We start from the raw sequence: 26353 nt of genomic DNA, 5'->3' as shown, positions 1-26353 counted from the left end.
GTAGAGCTTTCTCATTCTTTGTTACAGTCATACAGTATTTAATTGTACGGATGTACTAAGATCTATTTTACCAGTTCCCTATTGATGGTGCGAACTAAAAATCGGCACTTGCCATCTGCCTCTACAAGGATTGGATCACGTTGGCACCTGCCATCTAACTCTGCTTGGATTAAATCACAAGCCACTGCAGCTGCTGGCCTCCAACACGCCCTGAAAGGAGTTCAGGATGGAGGTCAGGAATGAGGCACTCTGTGCTCTGGGAAAACTGGCTAAACAGGCCTTCAGATAGTTAGATATTTTCAGGAGAAGATTTTATGAGCCCAAATTCTTGCGTCTCCTCCTATTTAGAAAAACACTAAATTTATCAACGGTGACAACTGCTCCTTGTGACTAGCAGCAAGCCTCTGCCTAAGTGTGTGCTTGATTGCATATAAAACCCCCTCTTCCCTGAAATCACATATAATACTGAGTTCTCCTCTGTCTCCGCAGAACAGTTTATCAGAGCTTTCTGGGATGCTGTCTCCCAGGCTATAGTCCTCATTTTGCCCCAAATAAAAACTTAACCCCCAACTCTCATCTTGTGTGATTTTATTTCAGTTGACAATGGAATCATAGATTATTCCTCATCTTTTGCCATTAGTGACATTGCTGCAGTAAACAGCTCTGTATACCCAGTATTTCTCATAAGCGCAAATACATTTGTAGGAATCATTCTTAGAAGTGGGGACGATAATTTGTAATTTTGATAGACATTTGCCAAACTAACCCTTTAGGTGTTGTACTCCCACCATCAGTAAGTTACAGTCTGCTTATCCAGAGCCTTGCAAGTAAAGTTAGCGAATGTTTGGATTTCTGCCAATCTGAAAATGGTATCTATGTGGTTTTAATTTGCTTTCTTCTTATTAAGAGTGAGAATGAACATCTCTTCATAGGTTTAAAAGCCACTTATAGTTCCCTTTTTGTGAAATTTCTGTAATTGTCATTTTTTCTTTTAAAAATTTTTTTGAAAAGTTTTTTAAATTCTTTTCCAGTTTCATAGATTTAATTGACATATAGACATATAGTACTGTATAAGTTTAAGGTGTAAAACAAAATGATCTGACCTACGTACATCATAAAATGATCACCACAATGGGTTTAGTGAACACCTATCATCTCATATAGATACAAAATTAAAGAAACTGAAAAGAAATTTTTTTCCTGGTGATAACTCAGGGTTTACTCTCTTAACAACTACTTTTCATAATGTAGAGCAGTGTTAATTATCTTTATTGCATTGTACATTGCATCCCTGGTAAATATTTATCTTATAACTGGAAATTTGTGCCTTTTGACTAACTTCATGGAATTCCCCTTCTCCCCAGATACTTTTTCTAATGATTAGTCACATGCTTATCACTCTCTAGGAGTTCTTAACCAGCAGGGAGGTTAGCCCTTTGTGGTACAAATTGCAAACATCTTTTTCCAATTTGGCATTTGTCTCTTGGCTTTATGGAGTTTTCATCCCTGACACCAATCCTGTTGATGAATCCTGGACATTAATCCCAATATTAGTCCAGTTGTTTCTGCCTGGAAAATATTTCTGGAATTTCTTTTTTCTAACCCACTGCTATTTCCCTAGGCCAGTCTGCCATCATCACTCCCTTAAATGACTACACTGTATTCTAACTGGACTCCCAGACATACCTCCACGCTGGCCCCTTTCTAATCTAGTCGACATTTGGTAGCCAGAAAGCTATTTCTCAGATAAAAACATGATCATGTCACTTTTCTGCTGAAAACTCTTTGGTGGCTCACCAGTGCCTGTAGGATAGCATCTCCCTGGGCTCCAAGGGCCCCTGCACAGAAAGACTCCTGTTCGCCTCTTTAGCTTCATCTCTCTCCAGCCCTCACCTCCCGTGCCATGCTCCTCCGGCCATACTGAACTTTCATGTCTTTCCTCTCCATACGCTCTCTCACCTCTAGGCCTTTGCATAAGCTATTCCCTCTTTGAGGAACCCTCTTCATTTGCTTAACTTCCACTCACCCTTCAGATTTCATCTCAGACATCACTGCCAGCACGAAACCTTCCCTGACCACAGAAGAAGAGATTGGAGACCTCCCTCATCCGGTCTCATAACTACTGTCCTTATGTCAGCACTAATCACACTATATTTCCATTATTTGTTCCCTTTGCTGTCTCTCCCATTAGGTAGACTAAGTTCCTGAGGATAGGGACCAAGCCCTCTTCTTCTCTATTATTTCCTTAGTGCCTCTCACAGGGCCTGGATAACAGGTGCTCAATAAATAGTTGTTAAATTAATTCAAGAAAGGATGTTTGATGAACAACTAAATGAACATCTTTGTCTCACTGCAGGGACCCAGGAGAATGAAGACAACAGAAAGGCTCCGGATGCCTCTCCAAGAAAGTAGCCAATTGCTCCTTAATCCCACTTGCCAGAGAAAGCAGTGGCTTGTGGCCCCTGCATTTCTGTTGGTGATCTCATTTGGCTCTGTGCTGGCATTCAGGAGACCCGGGTCTCAGAGTGTTAAGCAAAATACCTAACATCCTGAAGAGGAGGCACTGATCAATCTGAGGGCAGCTTGCTTTAGCTGGAGCTCCATCCTGGAGCCTTCCTGGGGGTCAAGAGTTAACTCTTTAATCACTGGACCATGGAAAGGTCCAAAGGTCCAGGGAGGAGGGGTTCCATTGGAAAGCTGCAGTAGTGGAGAGAGTTTGAGGAGAGGCCTTGGGGCAGAGGCTATTTACTATACAGTAGGAGTATCCGAACTTCTAACACCGGGTAGGGCCTGACCAGAATTTATAACCTGATTATCAGCTTTGCCCACTACCCCTCTGCCTTCTCAGGCTTGAATTTGCTCTTTTCCTTTCCTAAGACAGAGTGTAGGTTTAGAGCCGGAGGTGACACAAAGAATTCACAGATGGTGTAATTTTTCTGGCAGATGATGAAACCGAGACTGCTTGGAGGTAACAGATTAAAAACAATGTGAACACACTAAACAATGTAAACATTAAAAACAAGGCTTGGAAAATCATGCAAAGCTGAGTTTGAATGCTGGCTCCACAGCTGTGTGACTTAGTTCAGACACTTAACGTCTCTGAAATATGGTCCCTTGCCTGTACTTCTCCTCAGTCTGCTATGGACATGAGGTGGACAATATCTGGCAGGTCACTGGTGCAGTACCTGATCCACATGCGACAGGGAATAAGTGGGAGCAGAAGAGATGAGGACCAAAGTCAGCTGGCTGGTGACAGAGTGAGGACAGAACTAGTGTCCCTCCGCTGTACTCCCATCAACATGGGCTGCTGTAGTCAACACAATTTCAGGGTCCCTGAGGGCCCAGAAAGAGAAATAAGGGAAGTTTCCTTTCTTAGGTCCACTCCTTTATTTCCTGAGGCCCTGAGCATGGGGTAGGCTGGGTATAGACTAGTGACCTCTCCAGTTTCAGGCTTTGGGGTGGAATCAGTTTAGGTTCTGATTTGTGAAAATTAGATTACAGCGAAGAAGATGTGGCTGACCTGACTTATTCATTCATTTACTCACCAATTACTGATTGCAAACTTTATGCCATGAAAAGAGCAAGGCCCTGAGGGTAAAAGTCTACTAAAAAAACCCCAGTGGGTCCTGTTTTGTTTTTTTCCAAACTGTGGGTTCTGACTTGTTAGTGGGGTGTGAGATCACAACCAGAACTGAAACAAGGAAAGAGAAGAGACAACGCTACAGTGCAGTGTACACAGGATAAATACTGGGTCATTAAAGTTTCAGTTACATATACTTACAAATGTATGTTTACTGGGTCACGATTTAAAGTGTATTACTGTGGATTTAGGTCAAAAAAGTTTACAAGTCCCTGTACCAGAAGGTGAGCTTCAGGAGAGTAAGGGCTTGGTTTTGTTTTAGAGCTGTGCCTGGCATGTGCAAGTGTTCCACAAAAGAAGTGCTGAATGAGTGAATATCTAACACTGTGCCTGCCTTCAAGAATAGCAGGGTCAGAAATACAGGAAAAGGCAAATATTATAGGCTTTATCATATTAGTCTGAACCAAGTAAACAATATGAATCTATTGAAAGGGAACAAAAAAATCTTAAAGAACTCCAGAAACAAAAAGCCTTGGAAACTGGACTTTTACAGTAATTTAGTCATGATAGGCAGTGGGAAGTGATAAGAACAAAACAAAATAAACCAAAACAAAAACACTGACTTGGGAACCTGGGAGCCAGGACAAAAGACCTGATTCTGTAACCTGTTCACTGTGTGACTTGCACAAGTCTCTTCAGTTCTTCTTCTTTTTTGAAAAAACAGGGATACTCAAGCAAGCCCCGCCTACTACACAGGGTTGTTGTGAAGACCCCATAAAATCACGCATTTTAAGGATGCTCTGCAACTGTAATACAATCCTTGAGACAAAAGCAAGAGGTTGCTAAATCCAGGTGAGTACAGGTCTTTTCAGTGGTTTAAGCAGTTTATCAGCAAATATTTATAGACTTCTAACGTTTACCGAGGGCTTTTCTTTCCAAAGCTTTCCCTTTCCAGATTCTTTTCTAATATTCTTATTACAGTGTAGAATGTAAATTCCATGAGAAAATAGTGTTGGGCTGTCTCATTCAGCTCCATCTCTGTACCTGTACATAGCAAACGCTCAGCAGATTATCTTAAAGTGAAGAATGGAAGGAAAAACTTAATTGCTGCCTTAAAGGATGGCGTCTTTGCCTTTAAGAAGAGTTAAGTGAGCAGAGAAGCGATACACAGAGAAAATACACATAAGGTACCATATGGGTGCCCGTAACAGGTACCAAATGAAGGGCAGGGATCACAGGCACTCCTTGGTTATCTTGAGTATGCCAGTTTTAGTGCTAGCTGTAGTGGAGGGCACAGCACAGTATGTCTTTACTTTTGGTGAGAAAGCGACACATTAAATACCATCAGCTTGTCGGTAGAACAGAGAGGCAGCGAAAATTGAAGTAAGCGATTCTCTAATTTAGAAAAGGACAGATGTGAACTGGACTATGAAAATAAATCTTTAAGGACCTGAGGATTAAGTCGGGTTTGGTAGGAGGGGAAAGCGTGATAAATCAAGGGTTGATATATCAGCCAGTTAGAGGAAATTTGTAGAAATCTATGCCTCTGGTAGAAAGACTGTCAAGGTGAAGTGACCTTGAGTTTCGGTGCGTAGGTTGAAAAAGGCTCCGGGGGATAGGTTAACGGTACTGCCTCCAAACGCCCAAGAGAGAAAAGATCCTGTTTTCAGACAATACCTGTACTTGGTTTTCTTACAGTCGGGGGACGAGGATGGGGGTTGGAGGACAAGATCCAGTGGGCGGGGCCGGGGCGAGTGGGCGGGATCATGCGGGCACTCCCTCCAGCTACTGGAGGCCGGGCGAAGGGGCGGGGTTTCCGGTGGCAGCCGCACTCGGGCGTCGGGTGACGCCAGGCGGACGAATTGTCACGTGACACGGAAGTGACTACGAACAGGAAGAGGACGAAAAAAATAACCGTCCGCGACGCCGAGCTGAACCGGACCCGCAGCCACCATGAACAGCAAAGGCAAGGACAGGGGGCGGCTGAGGCCGTCGGGGGGAGTAGTCCTGGCCCGGACCGAGCGGGCCCGGAGCCCAGGGTCACCAAACGCCAGGCCTGGGGCAAGCTGCGCCCGCTCCTGGGCCAGCTGCAGTGCCGGGGTCTGCGCCAGACGCCTTCGTCATCCCTAAACTACGGCTGCTCGCTCCCTCCCGGCCCTTTCCCCCTTAAACTATGTGGCGCAGTTTGGAGCCGCGGGCTCGGGTGGTGGGGGGGCAGTTGAGGGGGAAGAAGGTTTGTCATGATGGGCATCTGGAGGAGCAAATGGGGAGTTAGAGCTGAGATTTGGGTAGGCCAATGGAGAGCCGATGGAGGCGGGGCGCCACGCTCCGGAACCACAGGCAGGCCCCCGGGCTTAACCAGCGAAGTGCCGGCGCTGGTGGGCGGGCCGGGCGGGCCGGGCGGGCCCGAAGGGTCTCTCTCCCCTTACCCTCGCTGGCGGCTAGAACGCCTCCCAGTTCGTGTGTCGTACATTCCCCTTAACCCCCTCTCCGGTCTCAAGATTCACTTCCACCACTCACGCTTTATCTGGAAGTCGACCTTGAGTAGGAACCTGCGAGGTAGATGATCACAACCGCCGTGACTCACAAGATCTTGGCCAGTTACAACCAGGGCTTTGGGGACCACCTAGAGCAATGAGACATGATGTACCCTTGAAACATGGGCAGGATCGGGTCCTCAGACCTGCCCTGCTTTCTAGAAGAATCTTGGTCCCAGCTAGACTTTGCTCTTACACCATGTCGGCTACAGAAGAGAGCCTTTCCTGTCCAGTTAGGATCCAGTGTCTTGGGTTATAAGGATGCAAAGAGAATGCTTATTTTCTTGGTTCCAGATTTGCAGTCTGTTTGCAAATCTTCTGCTTGCTGCGGCTAGGTTAGCCACCCAATATGCCCTGCCCTATTATGGTGGCTTTGTGTGGTAGGCAACATGGCACTTTTTCTTGTCTTCCAGGTCAATATCCAACGCAGCCAACCTACCCTGTGCAGCCTCCTGGGAATCCTGTATACCCCCAGACCTTGCACCTTCCTCAGGCTCCACCCTATACTGATGCTCCACCTGCCTACTCAGAGGTGCTTCCAGTTTCCTAAACTTGAAGTGAATACTCTTGGGTCACATTTTCAGTCCTTAGCTAAGTCTGACTCCACACATCTATTTACTCTCCAGAAACAGAAGAGAGTGCTCACATGAATAATCAAAAACACTGTATAGTTCAGCCATTTCTGTTGGAATTGAGAGTGCATCATCGGATTATTTCATGTTATTTGGCACAGGCTGAGGTTAAGAAGATGAGTTTGCGTTCCTTGAGCCTAACATTAGCTATAGCAGGAAGTGATCCAGGAGAATATCATATCAAATGGCAGTGGAAAGGCAACTTGTGTGACTCAGAGTGTAATGTGCACAAGGAGAATGGAGAACTGACTAATTGTGGGAGAGGGTATAGCTCAATTGGTAGAGTGCATACTTGGTCTAGCATGCGCAAGGTCCTGGGTTCAATCCCAGTACCTGCATTAAGTAAATAAATAAACCTAATTATCTCCCCACTCCAAAAAAGAAAAAAAAAGAATTGACCTATTAAAGAGATCTGAAATAAGAGTGTCATAAAGTAACTTGTTGCCTTCTCTTCTACCTCTTCTAGCTCTATCGTCCGAGCTTTGTGCACCCAGGGGCTGCCACAGTCCCCACCATGTCAGCTGCATTTCCTGGCGCCTCACTGTATCTCCCAATGGCCCAGTCTGTGGCTGTCGGACCGTTAGGTTCCACAATCCCCATGGCTTATTATCCAGTTGGTCCCATCTATCCACCTGGTTCAACAGTGCTGGTGGAAGGAGGGTATGATGCAGGTGCCAGATTTGGAGCTGGCGCTACTGCTGGCAACATTCCTGTGAGTATGACTTCATCACAAAAAACTCAGCCCTTGTGTATGTTAACGTTCGGAAATGACTACCGAGTCTTCCTTTCATCATCCCTGGATAATAGTTGCCGGTATCGGCGCCACCATGTTCAGTAGTCAGGCATAGAGCACCTGATGGGGAAGAACTGTGGCAAGTCAGTAGTGTCTGGCACATTCACCGGGGTCATATTAATCAGATTCCTTTGGGTTCCTGTCTTAGGAATCCTGCCTGCTGCTTTTCCATTTCACACTGGTACTAGTCTGGTAACACTCCTCATTCATTTCATAAGCATTTACTTAATATTTGCCATCAGCATGGCATTGTATTAGGAACCATGATGATTAAAAAAGTAGAATGCATAATCCTAGTTAACTTGCAGGGATTTTAGTTATGTTCCTTTACGTATGGGAATTAGAGGCCAAATGGTCCTTGCTAGGGCCAGCCATCTACTCAATAACCATATCCTAGAGACTAGGTGAGAATGCTGTCAGTAGGTTGAACCTTCAGATTATCCAGGGGCCACCTGAAAACTGTTGAGGGACCCGTGAAAGAGGGCCATAAACCTGGTACCCCCTGGACTGCCCATATTCAGAAGGTATCCATGGGCTTTACCTTGGACCCAGAATGCTTTAAGCGAGTGGCGGGTTCTGTCTCCTGTTTGTATCTTTGGGCACAGAGAGTATAGACCTGCTTTACCCAAATTGGTATCACAGCTAGCTCCTTGAGATGCCATTGGTTAGCACATTGCCATCTTCCTGACTGGGTCTCTTTCACTTCTGTCCACTTCCCTTGTATCAGCTGCCCTGTGCCCAGTCAACCTTGTCTTTTCCTTTCAGCCTCCTCCCCCTGGATGCCCTCCCAATGCTGCTCAGCTGGCAGTCATGCAGGGAGCCAATGTCCTCGTAACTCAGCGGAAGGGAAACTTCTTCATGGGTGGCTCAGATGGTGGCTACACCATCTGGTGAAGAACCAAGGCCACCTCTGTGCCGGGAAAGACATCACATACCTTCAGCACTTCTCACAATGTAACTGCTTTAGTCATATTAACCTGAAGTTGCAGTTTAGACACATGTTGTTGGGGTGTCTTTCTGGTGCCCAAACTTTCAGGCACTTTTCAAACTTAATAAGGAACCATGTAATGGTAGCAGTACCTCCCTAAAGCATTTTGAGGTAGGGGAGGTATCCATTCATAAAATGAATGTGGGTGAAGCAGCCCTAAGGATCTTCCTTTAATTCCTCCGGAGTAATACTGTACCGTACTGGTCTTTGCTTTTAGTAATAAAACATCAAATTAGGTTTGGAGGGAACTTTGATCTTCCTAAGAATTAAAGTTGCCAAATTATTCTGATTGGTCTTTAATCTCCTTTAAGTCTTTGATTTATATTACTTGTTATAAATGAACTGCATTAGTTGTCTGCCTTTTCCTTTCCAGCCTCTGCCCCACGTCCCACCCTCAACCCTAGTCTTCCATTCCTTCCCACCAATCTCCATTGAATCAATGGTGCAGGACAGAAAGCCAGTCAGACTAATTTCCTTCTCTCCTTGCACTTCTCCCCATTTGTCATCTTTTAACTAGTCTTTCACAAGGATCCTCTGAAACCCCCTCTGTGCCCCAAGCACAGACCCATTACTTCTGCTTTTGCATCTCCTCAGGCAGATGTGGAGGGTGCCTTTAGGACCCTCATAGCTTGTCTCTTCATACATGAACCAAACCCAGATTTGCTTTGGTGCCAGAAATCCTGAGATTTGTTTTAACAGAGGATATCAGCGCAAACTATTGTAAACAGCAGTTTGTTCATAATTTGAGGGGCAAGGAGGAGGATGCATTTAAAAGCCTGATGACTCTAAAGCCAAATTAAGGGGAGTTTTCAGATCAAAAATTGGTTGCCATTTATTGTCAGTGTCTGATGCAGCCACTCATGGCTCCCAAGAATTCCTAAGCTGCGTTAATGGGGTCACGTTTTGAACACCTCACTACAAAATGACTTGAGTCCAGTGAAATCTCATTAGGGTTAAGACTATTTCAGGGATCCTTAATATTTTGATTTTTGTTTTCTAAAATTGGATTTTATTTTATTTTATAATTTCAGTTCATCTAAATTTTGTGTTCTGTACATGTGATGTTTGACTGTACCATTGACTGTTATGGAAGTTCAGCGTTGTATGTCTCTCTCTACACTGTGGTGCACTTAACTTGTGGATTTTTTATACTAAAAATGTAGAATAAAGACTATTTTGAAGATTTGAATAAAGTGATGAAGTTGCATTACACCTCACTTCAAGGATTCTTCACTCATCTTGTTTTTAGATCTCTTCTGTATGTGTCTTCTTTTATATCCCACCTAGAATTCAGATAGATGCTGCTTTTGTTCCGTTTTTAAAATAATTGCAGGAATACAAGGTTAAGATTTGGCCATTTTCAGGGGTTCCATTCTAGATGTTTAACTTTTCTCCATTTTACTTCCTAAGCTTTTTCAGATCCTTAAGAGCCTATTATGCCAGAGGAATTCAGGACATAAACTTAGATATAAGGGCAAGTTAGGAGAATCAGTCGCTCCCTTAAGTTTAACTTGAGGAAAATGTTTTAGTATAACAATCTATGTAAGTTCCGAGTGACCCTCAGTTTCTCTGAGTTCTGAAAACTGGAATCTACACGGCCAAGATTGAGTCCTTAACTCTTGGGTCTTACCTTGGGTGGACTTGAGCTTGAACAATGGAGGCAACATATTTAAGACCTCAGAGGTAGCTTAGTTGCAAAGTAAACAACTTCTGGAGAGTTCATGATTTTTACCAAAACATCGTACCTTTGAAACATACCTCATTTGCAGGTGAAGTTAGATCCAAGAAGCTCCTCTGGGCTTAATATAAAGGACACTGGTGGGGAAAGTGATAGGTAGTTTGCGTGTACACAGAATGGGTCTGGGAGATTCTGGCCCTCATCAGGATGGGGCCGAACTAACCTCCCAGCGTATGTTTCTAATGACACGCCTCTAGGACAGATTTCTCAGGACCATTTTTGTTTCAAACCCCTGAGACGTTCTGGGAGACTCTGAAACTTCCCAAGGGCCCTTTTTGCTTGGAAGCAAAGGAGTTAAATAAGCAAAAGAAAATGTCAAAAAAAAAAAGTTCAAGCAAGGCTAAGTCAAAATAGATAGGAAATTATTTCTTGCACGTGAGAATCTGATTCCTGTATCAATGAAAAATTTTAATTCTGAACAAAAAAGTATAGGTCTGGGTTGTTGGGGAATCTGGAAAGGAAGGGCTCAGACGTGGCACATTTGGCAGGAGTGAGGTGTCCACAGTCTCCTGCCCCTCCTGGCCTGGCCTGTTACTGTGGCATCCAGCCCCTGGGAAGAACACCTATGGGACACTATTTCCACTTGGGCTGTCAACCAGGTAGGGGACAGAGGAGCATCCAGCGACCCCAACTCTCCTTCTTCCACCTGTGAAAAAAGTGAAGATGACTGGGCCCATGCTCAAATGTTGCCTGGTACAGCGTCACCTCGTTGGTCAGCCACAGACACCAGCTTCACCCGGCTGAAGACATCATAAGCAGCTTTTCTCCATGTCCCCGGTCCCTGGCATCAGCGATGTTCGCATTTGGGCCTGTGTCCTGGAAGGGGCTCAGGTCTGCCCATATCAATCCATGCTTCTCACCAGTCTCAGATAAAACTTACACCTAATAAACAGTGTGTTAGCACTGGAGCCTGGTATAAGCAGCGTGGGGCCCAGCAGTCATTAGATGAAATATTCCTCCTTTTCCCTACCCTTGGCTGAGTCACTCTCCATCTGGAGGACGGCGCCAGGCTCGCCTTCTGCAGGTTCGTAGGTGACGTAGCTGCCTTTGTTCTTGTACAGGTAAAAGAAGATCAAGATCACGACTGAGAGCAGGGTGAGGAAGACCACGGTGATAACAACTTGGAAAGGAGAGGGAAAATGCACAGAGGTTTCAGGATTGAGGATGGCTCAGTAACTCCCGGGGTCCCCCGCATTGGACGATTCCCTCACTCTTTGTGAGGCTTGTGAAGTTAACTAGCGTCCACTTTCAAATCCATATTTTCCCACCACGCCTGACTGACTTCCTCAGTACATGATATCTGGAGTCTCTTGGTGCTTAAGGATGCAAGACTTGATTTTTGACAAAACGGAACTCCCTCTCAACCAGTTCCTGATGATTATGATAGAGACAGGAAGGAGGGAGACAGGAAATAGCTTATCCCAACAGGAAGGGTTTTTAAATCCATAGCCTCCTGTGGGGGTTTCTGATCCCTCCCATCCTCCCCCTCACCCACTCAATAGACCACACATATCCTCATCCCTACCCCCATACTCAATCTGAGTACCTGGATGCACTGTATCTGTTTGTGGCCACCTCCCAACCTATCCTTACTGGCAGCGCCTCTGACATGAAGCCTCTAAGAGTCTTTTATAATCTTGGGTGTGTGTGTGTAACATAGCCTACAGGCCAAGACGAGCCCATTAATGGATTTGGTCTCCAATTTGTAGTGCTTTTCTGTATAGGGAAAATCTGAGTTTCCTGGCTGTCTCCAGAGCAAGATGGCCCATGAGCTCAGAAGTTCCCTTAGATTTGCCTCAGAGCCTTTGTTACCTGCAATGAGTGCTGTGCTGGCTTCAGCTTCTGGGGACAGGGTCTCAGTGGCCTGTAGAACTGGGGTGGCCATCAGTTCTTCTGGAAAATTTTGCAAAGTGGAAAAAGCAATGGCTGAATTCTTTTGTTCTAAAACATGTTTTAGACAACCTTCAATTTCACCAACCCATCTTCTTCCCTATTCAAAAATTTACCATTTAACTCCTACAGTCCATCTATACAGAAAAACCCAAAGGGCAGGGAAGAAAACAAACCACCAACCAAGACAATGAACATTTTGATGGATTTCTCTCTGCCTAATATAGTGATTAAGAGTATGGGCTCTAGAGCCTGACTGACAAGGTTCAAATCTGAACTCTGTCTTTTATAGCTGTGTGATCTTCAGAACATTACCTAACCTCTCTGAGCATCAGCATGTGCAACTGCAAAATGGAGATAATAGTACCTATTTTAGTGTTCACTTCAGCGGGACATATACTGAAATTGGAATGATATGGAGAAGATTAGCATGGCCCCTGTGCAAAGATGACATGCAAATTCATGAAGTGTTCCATATTTTTAGAAAGACATAGAAAACAAACTTACAATTACCAAAGGAGAAAGTAAGTGGGAGGGATAAATTAGGAGTTTGGGGTTAGCAGATACAAACTACTATATACAGAATAGACAAACAACAAGGTCCTACTGTATATACATAGGGAACTATATTCAATATCTTATAATAACCTATAATGGAAAAGAATCTGGAAAAGAATATATATATATATGCATAATGAATCACTATGCTGTACACCAGAAACTAAAATAACGTTGTAAATCAACTATACTTCAATTTTTCAAAAAGTACCTACTTTATAGGGTTGTGACATGTAACTCAGGGTAAGCTTTTATTATGAATGTATATTTTTGCATAAATGAGACCAAGTGATGGCTGTATATATATTATATGGCACATGCATTTCTTCAATGGTCTTATACACTCTTTGTAGACATAAATAAATGAAATAATGCTGCTCCCTTATTAAAACCCTTTTCTATACTTCCAGAGTAGGCCCCACAATTTGAGATTCTGAAATAAGGCCTTTCCTACCCTAAAATCTATCCCACACCTCCTACTTCTATTGGTCTGTGTCTCCTTCAGAGCCTAAAAGTCCCACCCCTACATTCACTCCCCAGGGTTGCAACACTACAAAACTGGGGGGTCTCCAGAAGTCCCTTGTAAGTGTTGACACAAGAAGTCAGGAAGCCCTTCAGTTCTCTCCTAGTTAGCATTTTGGTGCAGGGGTTTGAAAAGCTAACAGTTAAGCAGAGATTACTGCAGGACAGAGGTATCCTGGGGAAAACAGGCTGACTGACCCTGGAATCACCCACCGGAGGCATCTCAATAGTCACCTAACAAATAATAACAGGCCAGGCCTGGGCGAGGCTCGTGGGCGCGAGCAGGGCAGACACAGTCCACCTGCACGGAGCTCAGCGCCACCACTCCAAGTTCACAGTTGCAGAGGCGCCTGAGCTACTGCTCTTCCGACAGGAAGAGCCCCTCCAGGAAGCAGGATCTGAGCTGGGAGCTGAAGCAGAGGCAGGAGTTTACAGGGTAAAAGGGGCGGGAGGTGGGGCACATTCTAGGCAGAGGGAAGGGCCTGTGTCAAAGCTCTGAGATGACAGGACTCAAAGGCCAGTGTGGCTGGAGCACAGGGCGTGAGCCTGATTCCTCTCACGCCCGACACCTTCAGGCTTCCATCCAGGACCAGGGAAATTAAGTCACCAGTGGGGGTCTCGTGGGCCTGGGAGCAGTGCTAAGTGGTCTTTTCACACCAGCCAAGGGGAGGCCTGATGAACTGTCCTGGTCCTGCCCCAGAGAAAGCAGTGATGGGCCGCCTGGTTGGCCTCCTGCTCCCAGGGCCAGGCCAATCCCTTCTCCACTATTCTCCACTCTTCCTGTAGGAGTGGTGATACACTCAGCTACTTTGTGGCCTCGGGCAAGTGGTCGCATGTCTTGATTCACCCATTCATTCTCATCTATAATGGATGGAAACTATACGAACCAGCTTTACAGGGCTATTGTGGAGACCAGATGAGAGACTGTGCAGACAAGCATCATATGGTAGCCTTTGCTTAAAATGCTATTTAAGGTGATTTTGTTTATATGCTGAGTGATTAAAAGGGAAAGCCACTCTGGGTTTGAATGCCACCCCAGCGTATTCCTAGGTAACTTTGAGGATGTTACTACACCTCTCGGAGCCTCAGTTTCTTTCCCATACTGTAAAATGGGAGTGGTAGGCAGCCTCTAAGATGGATCTCAATGATGCCCAACTCCCGGTGTTCACACCTGAGTAAGTCCCTCTCCCTGCGTGTCAGCTGCACCCAGTAACCTGCCTCTAACAAACATAATACGGCAAAAGTGATGGGATGTCACTTCCAAGATTATCCTGTGACTTCCATCAAAGACAAGCCCTAAAGTTTATCCACCTGACCATTGCCTCAGACTGCTGCCCCTCGCCACACACGCTTTCCTCCCCTGAACCTTCCAGGGCTGCACGCCACCTTCCACCACTGATCTCGAGTTCTGTACAGCTGTTCTCAGTTTTGTCTTTCTCAAACACTTGCGAACTTAGGATATACAAAGCACCGTGAAGAATATGTATGTAGAGAAGCTTCAATACAAAGCTAAGATTCAGTTCAATCAATCAACAACAATTTACTCTGCACCTAGCACAAGCCCGAGGCACTGTCATAGACGCTGGGAAAGCAGCAGTGATGAGGTCCACCACGGACCTGACCACGGGGCTGCATTTTAGTGCGAGTTCAGGGAATAGACGTATATGAGTCCTGGGAAAGAGAAGCCAGGAGGGAAGATGGTTCCTAGTGCGGAAATTCTGCCAGCAATTCCAATTGTAACAGCTGCCACATGCTATGTTCCTGCTTTGTGCTGGCTGCTGTCTACACATAATTATTAATCCTGAGAACACAAATAACTTCACAGTAGGTGTCTTTATTTGCTAATGCGGACCCCGAGGCCCTGGGAGAGTTAAGTGACACTCCTTATACTATACATGAAGAAACAGTAGACGGAGCAATGATCTGAGTCCAGGACAACCCTCTCCAAAGCCCAAGCAAGGTATTTATACTAAACCTTCCTACCAATGTCCTTTTCTCTTTTTCCAATGGGGAAAAAGAGGAAGAGGTAATGAAAGATAACTATGAGGCAGCACAGCAAGCTTTCCTAAAGTGCAAGGTTTTAAAAGATACGGACAGACACGAAAGAAAAACCAGAGGACCGTAAACAACCGAGACTGTTGGGCTACAAAGAGTGCTCCTTTGGATGATAGGGTATAGCTCAGTGGTAGGGTGCATGCCTAGCATGCATGAGGTCCTGGGTTCAATCCCCAGTCCCTCTATTTAAATAAATAAATAAATAAACCTAATTTCTGCACACCACCCCTACAACCAACAAAAAAAAAAACAGTGCTTCTTTAACGTGAAGTTGCTCACAGGCAGCTGGTGGATAGGGACTACCAGTGTCACGTGGAAGTCATGCGCAACCTCCCTAGCTTTAATGTTTGATGGGATCAGAGGCAAGCTTTCTCCAACTAAAGAGTACATTTCAGCAATACAGAGACACCTTAAGAAACATGAAGGTCCCTAGAAGTGCCTTCCTGAGATGCAGTTTTCAGTTGGTTTCTACTTATATTAAGCCATCTGGTGAAGCAGTAAATACGACTGAAGGAGGTTCAAAAAAATCTACCTCTATATAAAAACATCAGAAGAAGGCAGACCCCTATATGAAATTTACCTCTACACAAAAACGTTAGAAGGCAGACCCTACATCAGATTTTCATTTTTGATGAAAATGGCCTCTGTGGGGAGTGAAGGCTCTCAGGAACCTACTTCTAAAAGGAGGAGGAACACTCCCCAGGGTACAGGGGGTCTAGGACAGACAGGGCTTCAAGGCTCAAATGTTGGTAGAGATTTAACTGCCAATGTTTTAATTGAGATTGTTGTTGTATTTTTAGGGTTCTTGTTACAAAGTTTCGTAAGTTTTGAGTGTTTTGCCCCAATCCTGTGTTTCCTGCAAGCCCATTTCCAGTAACATGATTTCAGAATGTGAATCTTTCCTAAAACGCACATAAAGGTTATTAGCAAAAACGTCTATATTAGAGGCTGTCAGAGACTTAGAGGAATAGTGTCAGGAAGCTCTATATAGCTCAAGTTGGCAAACACATTGGAAGGACAATTTAAAAAGTGTTAATTTTGGAGCAAATACAAAGACATGGTTTAGGCTTGTTGTTTGGGCCTGAAGCTAGCAGGTTGGAGGTAACAGAGTAAGCCCTTTTTGCCTCTGTCTCCTATTAAGGGAATGACTTTGCACTAAAGGAGTAGCAGGAACCTTGGTGATATTGGGGAGGTGAGCTCAAGAGAAGGGACTCCACCCACAAAGCACCAGCTAATCTGAAAGGGGTCCAGATAAGTGACAGCCAAGGGCACTGAAAGAACAGGTCAATGGGAGCCTTACTGGTGACATAGGAGTTTCTGAGAAAGAGAGAGGAGCCAGGGGCCTAAAGCCACAGAAAGACAATGGATTCTGTAAACAACTGGTGAAATTGATGTAATTCCCCAGCAAAATTCTCAAACAAGTTATACGGGACTGCGGGAGGGGATAGCTCAGTGGTAGAGTGCCTGCCTAGCATGCACAAGGTCCTGGGTTCAATCCCTAGTACCCTACCTTAAAAAATAAGTAAATAAGTAAACCTAATTATCTCTTCCCCTTTAAAAAAAAAAGTAAAAAAATAGGAGTGAGGGTATAGCTCAGTGGTAGAGATTGCATGCATGAGGTCCTGGGTTCAATCCCCAGTACCTCCATTAAAAAAAAAATGAATAAACCTAATTACCTCCCCCTCCCCCCAAAAAAACAAAAAAGCAAAACAAAATTATACAGAATTGCTCTGGGGGTCCTGAACTTGAAATAGCAAGCATCAGATGCTCACACGGCGCATGACGGAGATGACTTGGAAGGAGCAAGCGGGAGAGCAGGAGGAGATGAAGTCAATGAGGCTGTATCACATGAGTGTTGGAGGCCATGGAAGGGCTTTGGCTTTTTCAGTGAGTGAGATAGGACCTTTCTAGAGGTTTCTGAGCAGAGACTGGATTTATATTTTAAAGCAGTGCTCCTCAAACTGCAGTGTGCAAGAATCTCCGAGGGAACTTGTTAAAATGCAGATTCTGATTCAGTAGGTCCAGGGTGGGGCCTGAAATTCCAAGGCTGCGCTTTTGAAACACTGACACCATCATGTTGTGAGGAAGCCCAGTCTAGCCCACTGGAGGATGAGAGGCCATGTGGATGCACCTCAGGCTCAGCTGACAGCCAGTACCAACTGCTAAACGTGGGAGGGAGGTCATCTTAGACCTTCTAGCCCAGCGGACCTTCCAGCAGACCGCAGCTGCATGAGTGAGCACAGGTGACACCAGCAGAGGAGTGCCCAGCCAGCCCCCAGAATTGTAAGAAATAATAAACTGCTGTTGTTTTAAGCCACTAAGTGTTGAGGTGGTTTGTGATGCAGCAATAGGTATTTGAAACAGAAATTGATTTTAAAGGGTCCCTCTGCGTGTGGACAACAGGCTGTGGGAAGGTGGGGATAGGAGTAGAAGCAGGTTATACCCAGCACAAGGGCACAGCTGCATCCACCCAAAGGGGGAGCCTTTTTCTAGTTTGCACAAAGGCACTGACTGGACTCAGCAGCAGCCTGTGAGAAAGTGGTGGGATTTGGGATATATGCTGAAGTTAAGACAGATCCGATGTGGGGTGGAGTCGAGGATGGCACCCAGGTTTGGGGCCTGAGTAACTGGAGGGAGAGAAGGCATGCTGCTACCTGAGATCGGAAGCATGAAGGAGGAACAGGTTTAGAAGGGAAGGTCCAGAGTTCAATTTTGAACATGATTGCAGACATCAATACTGGAATTTGGGCAAGAGATCTGGAATGGAGATTTTAAGAGTCAGCATATTTAAACTATGAGACTGGGTGAGATCATCAACGGAGTAAGTACAGATAAAGAGGACCAAGGACTGAGCCTGGGGAGGAAGGTGCAAAGGAGGCTGAGGAGTAGCAGCCAAACAGACCAAGGATGAGGACTACTGGGTTTTGCTATGCAGAGGAAACCAGTGACCTTGGCCAGAGAAGCTTGGTGAAGTGCTGAGTGTAAACCCCTGGCTTAATCAGAAATTTTCACATTGTAATTGACTGTACTTCAATTAAAAAAAAAAAAGCAGCAGCAGCATATAACAAATAAATAAATAAAATTAAAATAAAAAATAAAATAAAATAAATAAACCTCTGGCTTATAGTGAGCTCAAGAAATAAAAAGGAAGGAGAGGAACTGAAGGTGGAATATAAACTCCTTTTCCTGTAAAAATGAGCAGAGAAACAGCCGAAGGGGGAAGAAAGTTCAAGTTTTTGTTTGTTTGTTCTGCTTTTTTTAGGATAAGAGAAAGGACAGCATGTTATGTATGGATGGAAATGACTCAGATGAGAGGAACAATTGATGCAGGAGAGGAGAGTGGCTGGAACCGTGTCCTTGAGGGAATGGGATCCAGCGCACAGACGCAGGGACTGGCTGCAGACAGCAGGGATGGCTGGTGATTGCCGTGCACATGGGCACAGAGGTGGGTAGTAGGTAGATGGGGGCAGTGGAAGACTTTGGCAGTTCCCTTCTGAGAATTTTAATTTGATTAAGAAAATAGAAGGCGTATAGCACAGGGAAATATATACAAGGTCTTGTGGTAGCTCACAACAAAAAAAAGTGACAATGAATATATGTATGTTCATGTATAACTGAAAAATTGCTCTACACTGGAATTTGACACAACATTGTAAAATGACTATAACTCAATAAAAAAAAATGTAAAAAAAAAAAAAAAGAAAATAGAAGGCAAGGCCATTCATTGAGAGGATGGGGAGGGGGTTGGGTGAGTTGAAGGTGCTGCCTGAGTAGCCAGCATCTCACCCCAGAACATGTGATGGAGTGTTTATAATACCCTCGTGGAGTAACACAGCCTAGTTTTACTAAGGACATAGTGGGGTAGTAACTGGCTGTCAAGGAACAGAATGATGCCAGTCTAAACAGAGCTTCTCCCACTGAGATTTGACCTTAATCCTTTTGGAATTGATATTATGTCGGACCATGTCACGGCCAAGTTAAGGCCTTAATGTAATTCAAAATGAAAATATTAAATCACAAGACAGGTTTAAGAAAGTCCAATAATACCACTTTTCCTTTCTGGTAATGACTCTGGCTTTTTGGCTTATTTTTAAAATATATAAGTATTAAATTCTTTGCAAGAGCTTTTGTCATGCTGTGACACTTTACTGGTGCCTTCCACACCAGCTTAGTGTCCCTGGGGTCAGTGCAGACCCCAGCAGACCCAGGGAAGTTTCCACAAATTTGTGAAAGACTTAAAGCCAGAGGGGCAACTAGTAAGCTGATAAACAGAAATTTGAAATGATTGGAGAGATGGGCCAAATCGACCAAGATGAGAATTCAACAGATTGCTTTCTCTTAGGTCCAGGAAATCAACTACTCATTTGTAAAGTAAAGTAAAGAATGGAGAAGTCACAGCTTAGCAGCAGCATCTATAAAGACTTAGAGGAGTGGGATCCTAGAAGACAACTGACACTGGCAGGACAGACCCCAACACGGCGGAAGAGTGACGGGGAGGATGTGGAATTGGGGATGCTTTTTATTTTCTTCTATGTGCTTTCCTTTATCTTCCAAATTTCTTAATATGATAATGACTTTTATAATCATAAAAATATTTAAAACTTGCTGTTAATTTAGGCACCACAACTATAAATATGGTCTCTAATAATGGACTCAACAGTGCAGCCCTACTGTGCACCACTCCTAGACTGCTGAGCTGCCTCTGGGTGTTACAGTTTTGAGCTGAGCAGCCAGCACAGTGAGTGGCTTGGAAACCATATCAGACAAGGAAAGTGTGCAGGAGAAAGCGCAAAGTGAAAACTTAGGGGAGGGGGCCGAGGACTTGAATGCTGTCTTCAAACATGCCAGTGATGATCTGTACACGAGGACTATTGGGAGACAGATGTCTGCCCCCAGAGAACAAAGCGCAAAACTGGGCAGATGCTTCATGGGGAACAGGAAAGAGAATTCCAGCACAGAATGTGCAGCTGAACTAGCTGACTCTCAGGACCTTTCTCAGCCTTAAGCTAGAATTTTTATAAATCGACAATGTTCTATCAGAATCTTCTTCAAAATCAAATTTTTGAGCTGGTGAAATCTCACTGCAGTCTGTGGTTTAGTTAACAGTATTGTACCAATGTGAATTTCTTAGTCTTCACAAATGTACTGTGATCATCTGTATCGATGTCAAATGTACCAAATGACATTCAAGGAAATTGACTGAAGGGTTTCTCTATCTTATTTTCTATCCTATTTTCGAAACTTTTCTATAAATCTAAAATTATTCCAAAATAAAATGTCTGCTAAAAAAATCAAAATTTTGAACTCTGCTCTACATAGAAGAGCTTTTCTCAGACTAAAGGTCACAGTGTGTCTGAGCTGAGAGCATCATAATTGTAATCTATATTTGTGATTTACAGTTTGTGAAACATACATTATTTTATCTTCACCCCAAGAATGTGATGTGAGTAGAGTTGGCATCATCATGTACAAGACAGAAAACGGAGGCAGCTCAGCAAACTTCATCAACTAGCCCAGGATCACTCAGCAGCTGGGAGGCCAGGCTTCAAACCTGTCTCTTCATTCCAAGGTTCTTTCCACCACACACTACCAACCCTCCAACCTCTGGAACCACCCCGGCTCTGCCTCCAGCTAAACATTTCGTTTATGTGCCCACTGGCTTTGGTTCTCCAAGTTTTACTGCAGGATAGAAAGAGTATTCACTGTAGCACTGTTTGTGAGAGTGACACATTTCTGAATATCCACCAGCAGAGGAATGATTGCGTAAATTATAGGCCATTCATTCTGGAAACAGTATATAGTTGTTAAAAAGAATGTGGTAGATCTGCAATTACTGGTCAGAATACACGGTTAGACGAAAAAAGCAAATTGCTAGGGCAGTAAAGTGTAATATGATTACATGTTTGTCAAAAAAACTAAAATAAAATAAAATTACAAATATATATAAAATTAAATATATGTATATATATATAAAGTCTAGAAGGCTATTTCCTGAGGGGCATATAATAGCTTTTTAATGATAAAACAACAACAACAAAGTAAACTAAGTTCAGGAAAACTGGCATAAAAGGGGGGAAATGGCTTTCAGCTTTCCCCCCATTATCTCCTGTTCCCACCCCATTTCTCTCCGGTCTTGTCTTCCAGACAAAGGAAGAGTAATGTTACTCTGTTTCTTCCCTTCTCAGGCTTAGAAAGACAGTAGCACCGATTTTCTTCAAAGTGGAAGGCCTGGGGCAGGGATTGTAACAAGATTTGAGATTTGAGGCTCCACCCTAATCCCAGCCAAAAGCAAATGAACTTCAAGATCTATTTGGCTCACTCACCCCCCTTTTTTTTCTTTGTTAACCTAGATACGGGTTGGTTTCTTTGTGGCCCTTGTTCCAGGGCTAAATCACTTATCACTGAGGCATCAGATCCTTTGCCACCTGAGTCTGCCAACCTACTTATTTGCTCTAGCCCTGCCCAGCAAAGGGCGGCTCCCCAACTCTCCTTTCCCGGGGAACCGCCCTGGAATTCTGCTCCCTTTCTCCTTCCTTCTCTTTCATGTGCCCTGGCCATGGGGCAGAGTGACTGAGAGCATTATACCATGACGGCAAGAACACAGGCTCTGGAGGAAATCAGCCTTGGCACAAGATCCTGCCCCTGCCATTAGTAGCCGCGTGACCTTGGGAGAATTTCTTAATCTCTGAAAATGTCTTTACTTCCCTGAACCTCAGTTTCTGCTTCTAGAAAAGGAGAATAAAATGTGCTCCCAGGGTTGTGATGAGGAATAAGCGAGATGACGAAGGCTGAGCGTCCAATTTAGTGTGCTTCGGTGGTGAGGGATGGGCTTTACCTGGTGGGGTAGGCGGAGCCCACTAGGCCAAGTTCCACTCCAGTCTCCTGCCAACAGGGCAGCTAGGCACAGCTGGCCCCGTGCCTACAGTCCACAATACTTCTCGGGGCCTATGAAAACATTTTCTAATGATCTTAATTTCTTTTAAAATCAGAAGAAAAAAATGGAATGTTTTGGTCAAGGAAATTGTAATATTGTTATATCACTCAATTATTAATTAGAAATATAACCATTAATGTTTTTATCATATGAATATTATATTCTTCCTTACACCAATACAGTTGTAAAACACGACTTTAAATACTTTATCTTTTTTAATGAAGGAATGGGCCCACCAAGGCAGAAGTGGCAAGGGCCCATGAAAGTTATAGTGGGGCCCTCACTTTCAACCTTCTTAAAGGATATCCTCTTTAGGAGGTCTTTATAGATTGACTGGGGATGTGGGAGGGCATTAGTGGGGAAGTGGGGAGGAGACATGCAAGGCCCCCAGTGATCTCATCCTTCAAAGTACAAGCCCTCACCCTGTCTGTGATTTCTCCATTCTTGTCCCTAGACTTCCATGTGCTTGGACCCAGTGGGTAGGGGACTGTAAGATATATCCTAAAATATCACTTCATTCATGTTCCTCGTTGGGTCAAAAATGTAAATATACCACTCAACAAAACCAACCAGCCAATTAAAAAATGGTCAAGGACTTGCATAGACATTTCAACAGATGTAGAGACGCCAAAAAGCACACGAAGTACTTAATACCACTGAACTGCACACCCCCAAACAGTCAAAATGGTAACATTTATATTATTTATCTTACCACAAAATTAAAAAAAAAAAGAAAAACAAAGAATGTAAATAGTTCTCTCTTTTGCCCAAGTCCTAATTCCTCAGCGGCCTAAGCACCAGCTCTGTCCCCTACAGGCGGGTTTATTCCGGAGGCCCCCTGTCCTCTCCCCGGAATACCCTCCAGGGTACATGTGGTCTCTGCAGTTTCACAGCTGAGCGCTCTCCCCCTCCCTACTCATGAAGTCTGTACTGACCAATCTGGATTTTTACCCATTTCTTCCTTTCCTTGTCTCTCAGCAGACACTTGAAGGTCTGAACTTTGTCCTCACCAGTCTCAGAGGACACGGTCTTAGACTTCCCCTGGAGTTCTCACTCACCTGTTTCTACATCAGTACAGCAGAGAGTATCTGTCCTTATGACAAGTGAGACTGCACATGAAAATAAAGATGTACAGACCAACCAAGGTCTGGTTCCTCCCTTACCCAAAGTAGCATGTGACGAAAACAATCCATGCATATCTGACGGTTTGTCCAGCTCAGTTTGGTTATGAAATGAAAGGTGGGAATCCATTCTCAACAGGAAGGGGAACAAGAGGGGGATCCTTGCCTAAGGAACAAGAGTAACAACAGCTCTGGGGAACAAGGGGGTTTTGATTCTGTAGTGAATTATCAGAGGAGTGGAATTAGAAAGTGGCAGAATTACTTTCTAGGACTAGGTGGGTTTTTAACTAACAAGCACCCGGTAATAATAGCCAATGTTACTGAGTGCTTACTAGATAGGAAACACTGCGCTAGGGGTTTTATATGGAGTATCTCATTTCATCCTCACAAATAACCTCTTAAGACAGGCACTATTTCCCCCATTTTACAAATAAGTCTGGAGCTTAGAGGTTAGGTAACTCACTCAAGGTCACAAAGCTCTAAGTGGTAGTGCCAGGAATTAGTGCAGGTCCATGAAACTTCAGATTCAAACTGCACTAAATGTGCACTCTGGTTGCCTTCTGCTTCCTCCCAGGAACTTTTCTGGTGGGAGGCAGGCAGAGAGTGGTGGGAGAGTCTTCCCATCTGGGCTGAGGCCTTGGGGAATTTCAGGACCAGGCTGGTGGTGGGGTAGTGGAACTGGAAAAGGCCGTCACCTACCTCCTGGAGATGGCGTGGTTGGGAGGCTAGTCATCTCAGCAAGTGGATGGGCACCTGCAGGGAGATGCAGATCTGTAGGAAGAGGGACAAAGACAGAAATGAGGTGGGTGAGTCCATGCCGGGGGCTGGAGACGACTGGATACCCCAAGAAAGCCTTTGGTGTCAGGTTTTCCTGAGTCCCTTCCCCATGCCTCCTCCCCTTTGAGTATTTACCCCGAGATCCTTTCACTGGGCCACCACAGTTACCTAGGAGGTTTCTCGGGGCCTAGAAAGTTAGGTAAAGATACGCAAAGGACTCAGTTTCTCCCACACGCCGTGGCAGGTACCCGGTTTTCTCCCAGCCCGCAGTGCGGGGAGAGCCATCCACTAGGTGTCAGGAGAGCGCGGGGAGCGCAGGCCCCCAGCCCAGGCTCGGGGTTGGCGCGGGGGCAGGGACGTGGCCGCGGCGGGGAGCCAGGCACCGGGAACCGGAGGGAGGGTCCTCTGCCGCCCTCTGGCCCGCCCGAGACGGCTGGTTGTGCGGGCTGGGCCCGCCGCCGCCAGCCGTCCCTCGGTCTTCCGCTGCGCCGTCCGCGCCGTCTACCGACCCGCGCCGGCCCGGCCCCCGGGGCCGACCCCCACCTGGCCCGGCCGAGGCTCGGGAGCCCTGGAGCCCTCGCCGCGGCTGCGGACGTCGCGGCCCGCGGCCCGGCCCGCCCCGCCCCGGCCCCGAGCCCTCCTGCGTTACCCACGCGCGGCAAGGCTCGCTGCGCTCCGAGGGCGGCCCGTGCTGGGCACCGGTTCCGAGCCGCCGCGACGGGAGGCTCCAGCCGAGGGCCGCGCTCGGCCGCTCTCGGTTTTAGTTCCTGCCGCGGCCGAGGTGGCTGCGGTGTGAGTGTGGGCGACCGGGCTCGCCCAGGTCGTCTCCTCCGAGTGCTCACCTTACCAGTCGGACGGGCTGCCGGGAAAGGGCCCGGCGCTGCTCCGCGCGTCCTTCTCAACTCGACGGGGGCGGGAACCGCAGGGATCGCGGGGACCCGCTGCCGGACACCGAGCCGAGGAAGCGGCAGAGAGGCGCGCAGAGTTCGCCGCCGAGGCCGGCCGGGAGTGGGGGTGGGGGGCCGGCCGACTGGGTGGGACAGGAAAAGAGGAGAGAAACCGCCCTCTGCAGGTTCCCTCTGCCTGCCCGGCCGCCTCTGTTCCCCCGGGAGGAAAGGCTGCTTTTCCTTCTCCGATTGTCACTTTACTCTCCATCCGGAGCCGCTTCCTCCCCCGCCTCGAGGCTCGGGAGGACGTGGGATCTGAATGAACCCAGAGCTAATGGGATCCGTCCGGTTTCCCCGCCATCGACGTTATTTGAATTTTCGGCGAATGTGGAAAGTTGTATTTACTTGCGTTTGCATGTCATTTACGTAAACAGGTCTGTGACCAGAAGCTTGGAACATGAGCTAACTTAGTGGGCACACCCCAAGCCGGGGAGCAGGGAGGTGAGGTGGGGAGAGGAACGTTGCCCCATACGGATCTTCCTTGGCTGAATTCATCTGAGGCAGTGTAGTTAGTGTAGAGGTTAAGAGCGTCATGAACTTTGGACTCAAACAGCCCCAGCTGCGCTGCTTCTTGCTGTGTGACTTTGGGCAAATTACTTAACATTTCTAAAATCTGTTCCCTCATCCCTGAAATGGGGGACTGAAAATGATCATGCCTGTGAAGCCATTTCACAGTGTGGTTCTAGCACATGGGAAGCACCTCAACTTAACTATTAATTAATGTCGTACTTTGTCACCCCTTGACTCACTTCTTTGTGGCAGGAAATGTTCCCAAATTAATGAGGAGCTCAATGAGTAAGGATGTAATAGTATAAGGTTCTGGACTCTGCTCTGCTGTGTGATCTTGGACAATTCTGTTTCATTTCTCTTATCTCTTACCTGTCTCATAGAAGTACTGTGAAGATGGAATGAGTTAACACATCGAAAGCCTTAGAAGCTTGCCCGGCACATAGTAAGTGCTCAATAAATGCTAGCTGTTGTTATTTTGGCTTCCTACTTAGGGTTAGAACTCTCGTGGTTATTCCATCTTCCATCCCAGTGACACAGACTTCTGTGCTTACTTTTTATTCCTGGGATAAGTTCTCTAGGTTTGGGAATTAATATTTTTATAGATCAATAGAGACAGGTGTTGTGCATGTTCATTTGAGGGACAAAGACTGAGAATCAAGGCAAAGAGTGAGAAAAAAAAGCAAAGGATAAATAATAAATTAATTAATTAAATAAGCAAAGGTAGTTGCTTTCATTCTTAAAGATGTTATTTGATAAACAGCCAGAGGGAAA

General features: G+C 45.5%; 2 protein-coding genes and 1 non-coding gene across 4 annotated transcripts; 2 read left to right on the top strand and 1 right to left on the bottom strand.

Annotated features, from left to right (window-relative positions):
* The first annotated feature begins 5388 nt into the window (after positions 1-5388).
* Positions 5389-9747, top strand: DAZAP2 (DAZ associated protein 2). Of its 2 annotated transcripts, none has more exons than XM_010964303.3 (4): positions 5389-5546; positions 6531-6649; positions 7216-7384; positions 8308-9747. In XM_010964303.3, exons 1-4 carry the CDS (start codon positions 5534-5536, stop codon positions 8628-8630), a joined length of 624 nt encoding a protein of 207 aa, XP_010962605.1. In that variant the 5' UTR covers positions 5389-5533; the 3' UTR covers positions 8631-9747. The 2 variants fall into 2 exon arrangements, with proteins under 2 accessions (XP_010962605.1, XP_010962604.1); XM_010964302.3 differs by having other exon boundaries at positions 7216-7461; positions 8308-8541.
* A 908-nt stretch (positions 9748-10655) lies between these two features.
* On the bottom strand, positions 10656-24961 carry SMAGP (small cell adhesion glycoprotein). Its single transcript, XM_074374871.1, has 4 exons — positions 24775-24961; positions 24048-24119; positions 12081-12161; positions 10656-11388 (listed from the first exon to the last, which is right to left on the bottom strand). The coding sequence occupies exons 2-4, from the start codon at positions 24079-24081 to the stop codon at positions 11210-11212; spliced, it is 294 nt and encodes a 97-aa protein (XP_074230972.1). The 5' UTR covers positions 24082-24119; positions 24775-24961; the 3' UTR covers positions 10656-11209.
* LOC123619542 (U6 spliceosomal RNA) lies at positions 12536-12640 on the top strand. Its single transcript, XR_006728192.1, has one exon. It is a non-coding gene; the product is annotated as a U6 spliceosomal RNA (small nuclear RNA).
* Positions 24962-26353: the final 1392 nt, after the last annotated feature.

The sequence above is a fragment of the Camelus bactrianus genome, chromosome 12, assembly GCF_048773025.1.
Source record: "Camelus bactrianus isolate YW-2024 breed Bactrian camel chromosome 12, ASM4877302v1, whole genome shotgun sequence".
Classification (NCBI taxonomy): Eukaryota; Metazoa; Chordata; class Mammalia; order Artiodactyla; family Camelidae; genus Camelus; species Camelus bactrianus.
This window is presented reverse-complemented; position numbering and strand designations above follow the sequence as displayed.